Source organism: Rhyacophila brunnea, unplaced genomic scaffold, assembly GCF_057557595.1.
Source record: "Rhyacophila brunnea isolate RB1 unplaced genomic scaffold, BYU_Rbru_1.0 scaffold_4, whole genome shotgun sequence".
NCBI classification, from domain to species: Eukaryota; Metazoa; Arthropoda; class Insecta; order Trichoptera; family Rhyacophilidae; genus Rhyacophila; species Rhyacophila brunnea.
The window spans coordinates 27,694,933-27,707,038 of record NW_028233068.1 but is presented as its reverse complement, the minus strand read 5'-3'; the positions used below and the strand labels follow the sequence as shown (position 1 = coordinate 27,707,038).

Sequence of the window (12,106 nt, the reverse complement as noted above, 5' to 3'; positions counted from 1 at the left end):
CAGTAAATGAAAACGGAGGAATGACCAACGACAAGAAAAAGGAAAATAAATTAGTAGAATATAACCTCACGCGAAGAAGAAAGAGCAAACCCTAACTCAAGGACTTCAAAGTCAAATTCGAATAATAAATTATACATACCATTTTAATAGTACACAATTATTATTATGCGCTATGTAGGTATGTTATTTCTAAAGATCTTATAATAATATTATTGACATTGCCCATTGTTTTCAAAGAGCTGTACTCTTTTTGTCGTGAAAGAATAATATTATTTTAATAGCGCACGATAAAGTATTATTTACTTTATTATTATTAAATATTTTTCAAACGAGAAAACTTATTGGTCACGCATTGTAATTTTCATTTTATGTAATATGTTATTGATTTGTTGTGATTCATTGGCACCGAAATGGCAACATTTTATATTTGGCAGAGGATTTGACGTTTTAGAATCTAAAAATTGCACGTCAGATTTCAATTACAATTGCCTGTTTTCTTTTTAAACAACAAGAAAGCCCTATGCATAAACAAAAAAATCATTCACGTGTACGTAGTCAATAGTTTCCAATTCAATTGTATATGCTGTTGTGTATATGTACGTAATTTTAAACACGACGTGATGTCATTCACTAGGGATACGTCAAATTAAAAATAAATATAGGTTCCTATAATAATAGGAAATAATAATATATTACATGACAATTGATTTACTGAACCCAATGTTTTGTTTTATTCCAGTCTTAAGAGTGCGACCAAAATATACTTTGAAATCTTGGTGCACGTTACAGTCATCAGTCATCAGCACAGTTGAGACACTGAGCTTGCAATGTCTTCAACGGAGAAACCCCTTCGTGTCGGTCAGCGTGTGGAAGTGACCGCCAAAGGTGTCCGAGGAACAGTGGCATACTTCGGGCACCCGACATTTGCCACCGGAAAGTGGGTCGGAGTTGTATTGGATGAGCCCAAAGGAAAGAATAACGGGACAATTAGGGGGCATGCTTACTTTACAGTAAGTTGGCTATCATTATATTTGGTTACCTTTAATGTATTTATTTAAATACCCACACTACCTAATTTTTTGATAAGATAGGTTGTGGGTAACAGCAAAAAAGTACTAGGACAACCATATTTGAATTTGATTTTTTTCATTTTAAATATTTTACTGATGGAATTTGCTAAACATTAAAATGTCATATTTTATTTTTTATAATATATATTTCACTAAAAGGGGCAATGTGTACTAAAGTTGGCAGGTATTTTACTGAAAAAGGTCATGATGCACAACCGCAGATCGAACTTATGCTATCATATAAGCCACGATGGTGCGTGAAAATTACATCGCAGTAGATAGATAAAATTTCATGAAGCTAAAACTGCCTCGCTAGATTGTTATTATCTTATTTGATTTCACACATTTCTATTCACATACACTGTTTGATATTTCCGGTTAACCCATAGGCTTAATAACAAACTGCATATGTTTACTCGGCAAAATAATTCTAACGTCATCAGCATATATGTTTACAAAACGTATGTATATTTTGTATGAGTGAATCACTCCAAATGACTACAACTTAGACAGATGGTAATTTTCTTGTAAACAAATATATTTTGGTGTAATACCCAAAAAATTTCCTTGACCCTCGATCGAGACTGTACAGCTTATTTTAGAGAAGAGGGATATTAATTTGTTTCATCTAACATGTGCCATATCTTGCTGTTTGTATTTTTGCTGTAATTTATACATCATTGAGATATGATCAGCGTTGCCAACTTAGCATTTTTCTTGCTTTCTTCTTTCGATAGGCATCTAGCTATTATACATATATAATAATATATTATAAAATGCTTGATCTTTAGAAAACGAGATTTCTTTTGATTTAGTTTGATAAAATTTAGCAATGCACAAGAAATTTTACAGTTTGATAAGAAATCAACCCTGACATTCTCTTATAGAATTGAATTAATGTATAATTTCAGAAAGGTTATTCGATTTTATGTTATATTCAAGAGATTTTTGTTTATTCAAGTAATAAATTATAAACATTTTCCTACATCAAATTGTATCATTAACTCAAAACCTTCGGGAATGGGACAACTGGACGCCAGGACAATTGGACGCCGCACTGTCGTAGACACGTAGACAGAAAGTAGACGAGGAATTTTAATCTGTTTCTATCTACTACATAGTAGTTTTATTTCATTTTACTCTTAACATAATGTTTTTTTTATTGCGGATTGAGAATTACCATGCCTAAGGCTTTATATAAAAATAATAAATTCTTTTTTCGCTGGAACTTAAACATAATATGCATGATTAAATCATTATTTACGTGTGCATATTTAAATTCTCACCAACTATTAAATCATAATAATTAATAATTTAAATATAAATAATAATATTAAATATTTTTTTAAAGTACCTATAAGTACCTAACATCTTTTTATTTTCGAATTGCGTGGCGTCCGGTTATCCCGGCGCCAAATCATCCTAGACCCAAACCTTCAAATTTTGAGTTTTTTCCGTATATAACTAAGGTATTGAAATGGCTCATAAAAAGTGTGTTAAGATTACCTATGAGATCATTCACTGTAAAATTATCTCATTAAAGTATCTTCATGTTATCGTCCCAGTTCCGGCTTGTTGTAAGTACGATTTATTAGTTATGAGATTAACATGTTTAAAGTTTGAATCCAAATATAATACTTGATATTTATACATATAGCAGAGTATGATTTCAGCTAGAAATGACTTGAAGAGAGAGACCAAAACTATATACATTTTCCTATTGCAACAAGTTAGAAGCAATGTGATGATATTATTGTGTTTTTCTTTATCGTTACAACAGACATTTTGTCATTTTTTAAGTGTGAGGAAAACTATGGCATGTTTGTGCGTCTTACACAACTGACACTTCTCGACGAGGATGGACATCCTATGGAGACTTCAGCTACCACACCCGATGAAACTAAAGGCTCCAGATCACGCCTGAGCAGGTGTGTATTTATACAATACATCATATTATACAGAGCATCACAATCGGATGAGCAGTAACAATAACAATTTCTCTGCTATTCAGTTTTATGCATTATTTATGTATAGTAGAACCCCGGTTATCTTTATTCTATTATGTATGACTATTAAAAATAACAGTTCGAAATATTTATTCCAGAACTGCGTAATGAATATTTCCAATTTATTTTTTCGACAGACAGAAAAGAGGTTCTCGACTTTTTCTTATTGAAAACATTTTGAAGACTGTCTAGCGTTAACCCATACAAGGAAATGAAAATTTAATTTACAGATTCAATATTATCCTCAGTAGAGCTTGTAAGCAGCTGAGTTACATTTTTGTCTTGAGAAAATTTAAAAATTTGCTTCAAGTAAGATAGATGTTGATTTCGCCAACAGAGATAAAATAATGGTTACAACATCCTTAAAGAAAAGTTATTTTTCTTTTAAACGATTTTTCCTAATTTTTTCTTATTATCCAGACTACCTTCATCCTTCAATAATGTTGATAAACAAGGTTCTACTGTATTTCATTTCAGTAGTCATATTTTTTTATCATGACAGTAGCATTTTTATGACACTATATTAATTTTAATTGAAATTTGTATATTCCATATTACGTATTATGGAGAATGCATTATTTTCATGATTGCATTATGATATTCTTGTTTTTAATTTTTCTTATTTTTCGTTTTCTCTTTTTTTCCCCATGCACACTGCTCTAGCACTATCCTGAAAAAATCCACAAGCACTAAAATAATAATATCTTTAGTTAAGCGTACTGCATACGCTCATCACAATGAAAAACTTAATAATCCTTTAACAGATATGAATATTTTGGTTAAACCTGAAGTAATTATTAAAAAAGACCAAGTGAAAATTGATCCTCGAGATGCGTCCCAAATGGCAGTACACAAGTGTGAACTAAATGTAGTCCAGTCAGTTAAGAATAAACCAAATCTTTCGAAATCAGTATATTCTCAGGAGAATGTCAGTAAATCTGAGATTTTCCATGACAATGATTGTGAATATACTTCATTGAGTCATGATAAGTCAAATGTAGATCATAAAATAAACTCAAATACTTCAAAAGATATTCAAATCATTAAGAGTCCTTTCTCAGATGACTTGAAGTCAATTATTGATACAGAAAATTTCCGTCGTAATATACGTGACTTGGTGCATAACCAAAATAATGCTATTGATTCTGTCAATGTCATTACTTCCAAATTTAATAAAAAAGATAATAAAAGTTCTTTCCCGAATACTATAGAAGAGACTAACCCTCTTCTGAATATAACAGTTGGAAATTCACAGGCCAAAGGTAGTCATATTTCTAACACATTTTCATCTAGTAAACCTAAACATGGCCGCCCTTTTCCACTAATTGATACCAATACTAATCTAGAATTTAATAACGCTTTCAACAAACCTCACTTACTAACCAAAATATGTTATTCTGGGGTTTGTGACAGTGGTAAACCACGGTCTATAACTGCTAAAAATGATAATAAAGATAGCTCACTGTTAATGGCCAAACCAAAATCAACTCTGAATAGCAGAGTTTCATTGACACCGACAAGTCAAGAGTTTAAACAGAAAGCCACACGTAATAACTTAATGGGTTCTGGGTTAATGACTTTCAATCCCAAAAGTAATACCGATAAAACTCCAAATTTGAAAAATGTAATGTCTCCTGCATTAATTCATAAAAAAGTTGGCAGTAAGACATCTGTAAATTCCACCAGTATGATTTCAAGCAGTTCTAGTAGTGACGTAGCCTCGCGGGGAAAAGTTAATAAGACATTCACACCGGTTCCGATTAACAAAAATTTAAAACCGAATTACAATCGGAAAAATGTTGCCATTAATAAACCAATTGTTCCCATTAATATTAATAAATCCGGCTTCTTAAACAATGAAAGAGATAATAAGCATACGGATAAACTTAAACATTTGACCTCTGAGAAAAATGAGCAGAAAGCAGCGAAAAGTTACTCGGTACACATTAGTTATAAAAAGCAAGTATTCTCTTAAAATTCTTTATCAGTGTTGTATCCCTAAGTTAGTATTATTCGATCAATACCAGGTTGACTCCTCTAGAGTTGTTGTTAGTGCTCGGCCTAACGTATAACGAAACTGAAACGTATAACCTTGTGAATTATGCCCCAAAAAAGACACTGTCTACGAACATTTCACACATGGTTATACACTCGAGTTTCGCAAGACGCCACCGCGCCCGCCAAACCACTACGGCTGAGCACTTACTCACCCTTTAGGTTTATTTTATGAGTTGATTGATTATTTGTAGATTGTAGGACAATTATGTAAGCATATTTTTTATAATATCAATACCTTGAGCTGTGTACCCATTTTAAAGTGTAAGGATGAGATGTCAAGCCATTCTCTTAGGCAGCCGAAATTGTCAACTTGTGACAGCGTCTTGACACCTAATGGCAGAATAGAGTAACTCAGGTGACAGCTGTCAAAGTAATCGAATATATTATTGTACACAGAAGAGTATTTTACTTATTCGTTTGTGACATCGAGTACCGAGTATCGACACAAATGCATTCTATCAATTTCTAAATGTCGGTTATCGATAGATAATATTTGTTTATAAAATAATGATGACATGTTTGATGTAGTGTTGCCATTGAAATTATTATTTTTAGAATGTAAGGTTCACTCTAACTGTAGTGTGTGCATTTACTCAATTAAACCACTGACAACGCTACTATTAAATCATCGAAAGTGTATATCTGAGTCGAGCGAACTATTGACACTTAGTTTAACTAAACAGCGACAACTATGCATTTATCTGGCCCGAAGTCTTGATATGCCTTTAGTTTAAGAATGTTTTCCGCTAGAAATATTTTTAGACATTTACAAAACAATAGAAAAACTATGTGTAGCTGTTATTTTTCAGTACTTAGCCTAGCTATGTAAATACTCGACTAATTAATGATCTGTAGAGCTTTAATAAGTGTGCTGCCTATTCCCCCCCCCCGAAAGGTATTGATATTCTAGCATTATTAATAGTTTGTGTGTTTCAATGTTTTATATTCTATTAATTTATTGACCCGTTTTTGCTACTCTTAATGGAACAGTATAACCCAGGCTCAAAGGTCTAGACCCACAACGTGAGTAGAATTTAGTGGAACTTCAAAATAGAACCATTTTTTTGTGTTTACATCTTATTTTTCTTTGTAGATTTGGTTAGTTTAAAATTGTTTATTAATACATGACATAGATATCATTATTATTACTGTCATTTCCACCAATATTATGATGAAAATAGTAATATCATGAGTCTAATCCAGCGATGAGCAACCTTTTCACGAGGACGAAATTAAATATGAAAAATTTTTTGGAGGCTGGATTTTTTTGCATAAATATCCAAACTGATTATTCTATAAAACAATAAAATCTTCTTCATTTTTCGACATACCTATTATAAAAAAAAATCCTCCTGGGTCGCAGAAAATCTTTATGTGAGACGCGGATTGCTCATCACTGGTCTAATCCATTTGAAATTCGTAGTGAGAGGATACATTTTTTAAAAATTTTATTATGTTTATCCACATATGAAATTATTTATTTTTATTTTACTAATTTCAATAATAATGGTGAATACCAACTGGTTAATGTATAAAAAAATATCATATATTACCACACTGATTCAATGTTTTCAATGTGTGTTTCCAGAGTATGGACCTAATAGGTTGAGCAAGTGGCTAACATCCATTTATCATAAAAACAAAAATCTGTTAATACAACCTCCGCTCTGTGGAGGCTCTTATTATGATCCTCTTAGGATTGGACATGGTAAAAAAAAATTATGCTTAGTTATTTATCCTTGTTTACCTCTGACTATTGATGGATAAACATTCTTTCCCCTTTATTCTATAATGAAGTTTAAATGAAGTATTCTATAAGGAACTTTATTCATTTCCTTGACATTTTTCTAAATTAATATTTTCCTTCTCTCTTCTTGGACGCTGCATCACCATTTTGTTTTGTTTAATTGGAATTAAAAATAAAAATCATCGTAATCTATTTTACCTTGTGACTTTATTTTATCCTGAACTTATCGATTGTAATTAAAAAATCTTAAATCAAAGTGTAAGGAGGAAGACGTCGCCCGCTCAAGCTCCGAAACCGGTCTCTCTTTCTGTCTCGAGGTAAACTTGTTTTTTGTAATGCGCTAGAAAGAGAACAATAGACATGCACTGTGTATACTGTAATCACGCCAATTTTGTACTATATAAAATGACTGCCTATTTGCATATAGACACTGCTTTTAATAAATTGTACTACTTATATAAATATGCGTAGAATTTTTACATTAATATTATATGCTACACAGAGAATTCTTAAATACCTTTCTGTAAATTTATTTCGTGACTTTCTGTTTTATATTGGCACTATCTTAATTATCACAAGTATACATGAATTATTTGTCAAAACTTATAATGGAGGCAACGCGCATTATTTAAAGGTTGTGGGTTACAAAAGTTGTTCTGTTTTGTGAGATTGTTAAGTATGAAAACATTCTTCTGTTTCCTTGATTTTTCATATATTTTCGACTGGTTTTTGTAAACTGATCTGCAATAAAATTATATACTGGCTTTTTGGTTCTACAGGGCACATAATAGATCAATACTAGAAAGCTATAACCATAAAAAGCTATTAACGCTGAACTGTAATTCAAAATTCCTTGAAGTTGACTTATTATACACCTGTAAAACTGATTTTATTTTCCAATTTGTTTGCAAATGTATCACTGTCAGTAAAATATTAATTAATAATGATCCTTGAAAATATTTAATATTAACTTTGTTATAAGAAACTATTTTTTTCTTTAAAGATTTGAGAATTTAATATTCTTTATTAAACATACATAATGGCTAAATTGCCAATAGCCTATTTACACGTGCATAGATTTGCTACTGGCAGTACGTATTATTACAGTCATAACAAGAAAATGCAAGTGTAAAAACGTATTATCGTGCAAGTTGCAAGACTGCAAGCATGGATCAAAAAAGTTCAGCGGCTTCTGAATTTTGACGTCATAATTGCAACTTGCACAATATCAGCGCGTGCACAGTAGAAATAGTGGTAAACCTGACAGAAAAGATATGAACTACACCACGCAGACGTTTACTGAATTTTACAACCTATCCGAACCAGTCAAATAGCACCTAACAACAACAACAAACACGCTTGAAGAATCAGATTGGCAAGACAGTCATCATTTTTGTATGTTAACAGTTATTATCGCAATAGTTTACAGTTTACACTATTGATGCCAGTAAATCCATGCACATGTACAGGCTCTATTAAGCACGTAGACCGGAATCCGATGGATACAGGTTCGAGTCCTAATCGGTGTCATATTTTTTTAAGATCTTCTCTAATAATTATGTTTTGTAGTTTAAAAATTATGTATAACTTTGATATTATACTATAAAGAATAAATCACTCATATTTGTTAAACTTATTAATTCTAAATTATTTAGCTTCTTTTTTTTTTGCTTGTAACGAGAATACTTGCACACAATTAAGTAAATTATTTTATTTTTGCAATATTTTTATTTGACACTTTATTTGAAGCACAATATGATTCTGAAATCAAATTTAATTTTCAATAAAAAATATATACCGGAATTAAATGGTCTTAACAATAATATCTATACTATATAATAAGAGGTTTACAGATCTCCTAATCTTCTCAATGAAAATTCTATAGTTTGGGTGAATGGTAAGGTATATGAGAAACGTATTAACGTATGTGTCTGTCAATCACTAACATGTGTATGCTTTTGTATACAAGTATATTATTATATGTTTTGTTGTAATTTTAGAAACATTAAAATTGACATCTGTACAAATAGTAACTTTTTCACATATTTTTTTTTATAAATATTTCACATATTTAAATAGTTTTGCGGTCTCAGCAAAGATGTATTTTTCAATGACATAATTTTTACATCATTTACAGTAAAATTTTAAAATCTTCATCACTCACTGCCTGCACATATGTACACTTGTTTATAGCACTATAATATATCAAAAGATAGTACTTTTTACAGTTCCCGTCAATCGCTGGCTGGCTCACGTCAGTCACTCTCAAATGCATCCATTCAGTCTCCCAATGAGAGAGATTCTACTCCGGACTCCACCATCAAGAGGGCTTCATTCGTTGAGGTAAATCATCATTTTTATTTGAATCACAAAAAGAAACCACTCTCATATTATACTTGTATCTCAGATTGATGCTATCTCTACCAGAGGATGGAGTATCCAATGAAACTGTGTTTATATATTGTGATGGTCTTAAATAAGTTTTTATGTTGAATTAGGAAAATAAGTAATGCAGTAGTGATCTTATAATCCAATGACTTCTAGAGGAGTAGTAGTAATTCATATTTTACCTCTCTATCTTATCTACTATCTTCGATCAATACAAAAGTCAAAATTATAAGTAATTTTGTATTTTTACAGACAAACTTTGTGGAGACATTAAACCCCCAGTTCACACCTGGTCAGAGTATCACGTCGCCCATCAACCAACCCACAGTGCAGCCCGCTTCAACAGCTGCCGAAGACAAATTAGCGTACCTACAGTCTCAACAAGAGGTAACAACTTTATTACCACAGTGGTTACGAGTACCATTTGGTATTCTAATATTCTATTAGAAGTATAGGTTAATCAATAAGAAATCCCTCAAATCTGTTTGTGAGCTTAACTTAAAATAATGTGTCCCTGGTATCAACTAATGTCAAATCTAAATCAATAATAAGTCCCAGACGTTGAAAAAAAACCCTCACCGTTAAACGAAGGCTAAATATATTATGAAAGTGAAGCTGAAAAATCAGACTATTGAACTAATGTTTAAATTAGTTTAAATTAGTTTAAATCAGTCAATAACATCAATTATTAAATGTGCAGCTATTGATAAAATCCAGATACTTACATTTGCTTGGAATGGTTGTTATTGTTTTTACATCGACAGACTAGACTTGTTTGACTTGTACCATAACCAACATTATAATGCAAATATAACCCGTGGAAAGAAAGCATATTGTATTATTGTACATAGAAAAGCAGCCAAATTTACATATACAATCACAAAAGTCACATATGTATATTACTGAAATGTTAACTGTCAAAGATAATGATGCCAGTTATAAACAATGCCACCATGTTTCAATGTGCCAAATTACAAAATGTTAATTTTATGTGGTTACCATTTCTACCACACTAAAAATTTGTCAGAAATACCGTAAAATACTGTAATACCAAAATTTCATAAGGTTCCATATAATATTATAGTACAAGTTCTCTTTGACAATTCCACACTTTCTGTATTTAACGAAGTGTTATGTATTTATTGCAGGTTGTCAACCTTAAAGCAATTGTCGAAGATCTTACTGAGAAATTAGACACACTTCGTGTGCGGCGACTAGAGGACAGAGAAAAACTAAAGGAGTTGGAGAGACTGCGCCTGCAATTGGATCAAATGACTGAATTCAAAGCCAAGATAATGGAATCTCAAGCTTCCCTGCAGCGGGATTTACAGAGGGCAAGATTAGAGGTAATGCATAACGTCGTTTCCATTGCAAAATTGAATATCTGCAAAATCTCAAGTTTTCAGGGGAGCATAAAAACAGTTTACAAAATGTATGGCACTTGAATCAATTCAAAAAAGGTTTTCATAATTTAATCGATAATGCAATTTTTGTAAATTGTGTTATTTTGCATGTGTGTAAAGGTGATTTTTGCGGTTTTAATTATACAAAAATGTCAAAAACGCATATTTTGCAGATATTCAATTTTGCAATGGAAACGACGATAACATGAAAATTATGAAACATTACCAAATGTAATTTTATCACTAAGTATAATATAATTTTGCATAGGAATGCACCATTATTGTATTATTATTGTTAATACAGTAGAACCTCAATGACCCGAATTATCCCAACTATTTTTATCCCCAATCAGTTCAGTTAATCGAGGTGCTACCTAGTTGAAATTCTTTATTAATTTCCAGAATCATCCAATAGAGTTTTCACATAACAAGCTATTATGGTGGACTTTATCTATGACATATCCAGGGCTTCGAACCGGAACTGAATCGAAAACCGGAAAAACCGCTATTTTTTTTCAGTACGAAAACCGGAAACAAACCGATATATATTTTTTCACTTGAACCGTAACTGAAAAAAATAACGGTTCGAAGCCCTGGATATACCCACAATAAAATTAACGGATCGGAATCAGTTTTAGTGACCCGGGTTTTATCCTTTGACATTTTCAGAGAATGAAAGAATCCCATTAAAACTTAAGACACATGGGACTTTTCAATGCCCGATCATTTCCTTTACGTATGAATAACGTCAATTATTTAATTTATTTATATGTTAATTACTATATCGTCTTCCTGTTCCTGGTACAACAACCCTATGCAGGTTTAGGCCTTTTCCTGCATCCTGGGTGGAGTCCAGGTTTGTCCAAAACGCTTCTGTTAAGTTTTGAATCTGATCGTGTATTGTCAACAGATCCAAAAATACCCTACAGCATGCTCTACTTTGGTTTTGCACCGGGTTAATTTAGCCTAAACAGTAACTTTGCCAGTGCCATATTTTCTGTAGTTAGATGAATACCAATACGCACAGAGCCTATACATGCCAAAAGACGAAACTTAGGTTGCTAAAACGGATTCTATGGAATATGTAGTAGAAAACTTTGAACAGTCAGAATTTAAATTCCATCACATACCCTGAGTCAATAGTAGTAATGAATAGTATTGAAGTTTTATCACAGCCAAAATATTCAGAATTTTTGTAAACCCTGTATTTTGATTTGACTCAGGCGCGTGAAGCTACGGCAGCTCGCGATGCCCACGCTGAAGAAATGGCCGAGCTGTCGGAGACAACGGAGATGGCCGCACTGGATAGGGAAATGGCTGAAGAAAAAGCGGAGACCTTGCAGCTGGAACTGGACGCCAACAGGGAGAGGCTGGAGGAGGCTCTCCTCGATCTGCAGCTTCTCAGGGCAGAGTTGGATGCTGCAGGTAAGTCAT

General features: G+C 32.2%; 1 protein-coding gene across 12 annotated transcripts in view; it reads left to right on the top strand.

The window, feature by feature from the left end:
- The first annotated feature begins 423 nt into the window (after positions 1 to 423).
- Positions 424 to 12,106, top strand: part of DCTN1-p150 (dynactin subunit 1) — a 29,737-nt gene continuing 18,054 nt past the window's right edge. For 2 of the 12 annotated variants that reach the window (XM_085954883.1, XM_085954881.1), the window contains exons 1-9: positions 424 to 547; positions 740 to 1,010; positions 2,871 to 2,998; positions 6,125 to 6,157; positions 7,139 to 7,198; positions 9,110 to 9,224; positions 9,522 to 9,656; positions 10,418 to 10,615; positions 11,896 to 12,097. In XM_085954883.1, the coding sequence (XP_085811009.1) occupies positions 828 to 1,010; positions 2,871 to 2,998; positions 6,125 to 6,157; positions 7,139 to 7,198; positions 9,110 to 9,224; positions 9,522 to 9,656; positions 10,418 to 10,615; positions 11,896 to 12,097 (1,054 nt within the window). In that variant the 5' untranslated portion in view covers positions 424 to 547; positions 740 to 827. Of the gene's footprint in view, positions 597 to 739; positions 1,011 to 2,870; positions 2,999 to 6,124; positions 6,158 to 7,138; positions 7,199 to 9,097; positions 9,225 to 9,521; positions 9,657 to 10,417; positions 10,616 to 11,895; positions 12,098 to 12,106 lie in introns of all 12 variants that reach the window. The other 10 variants (XM_085954885.1, XM_085954884.1, XM_085954893.1 and 7 more) reach the window with 6 other exon arrangements.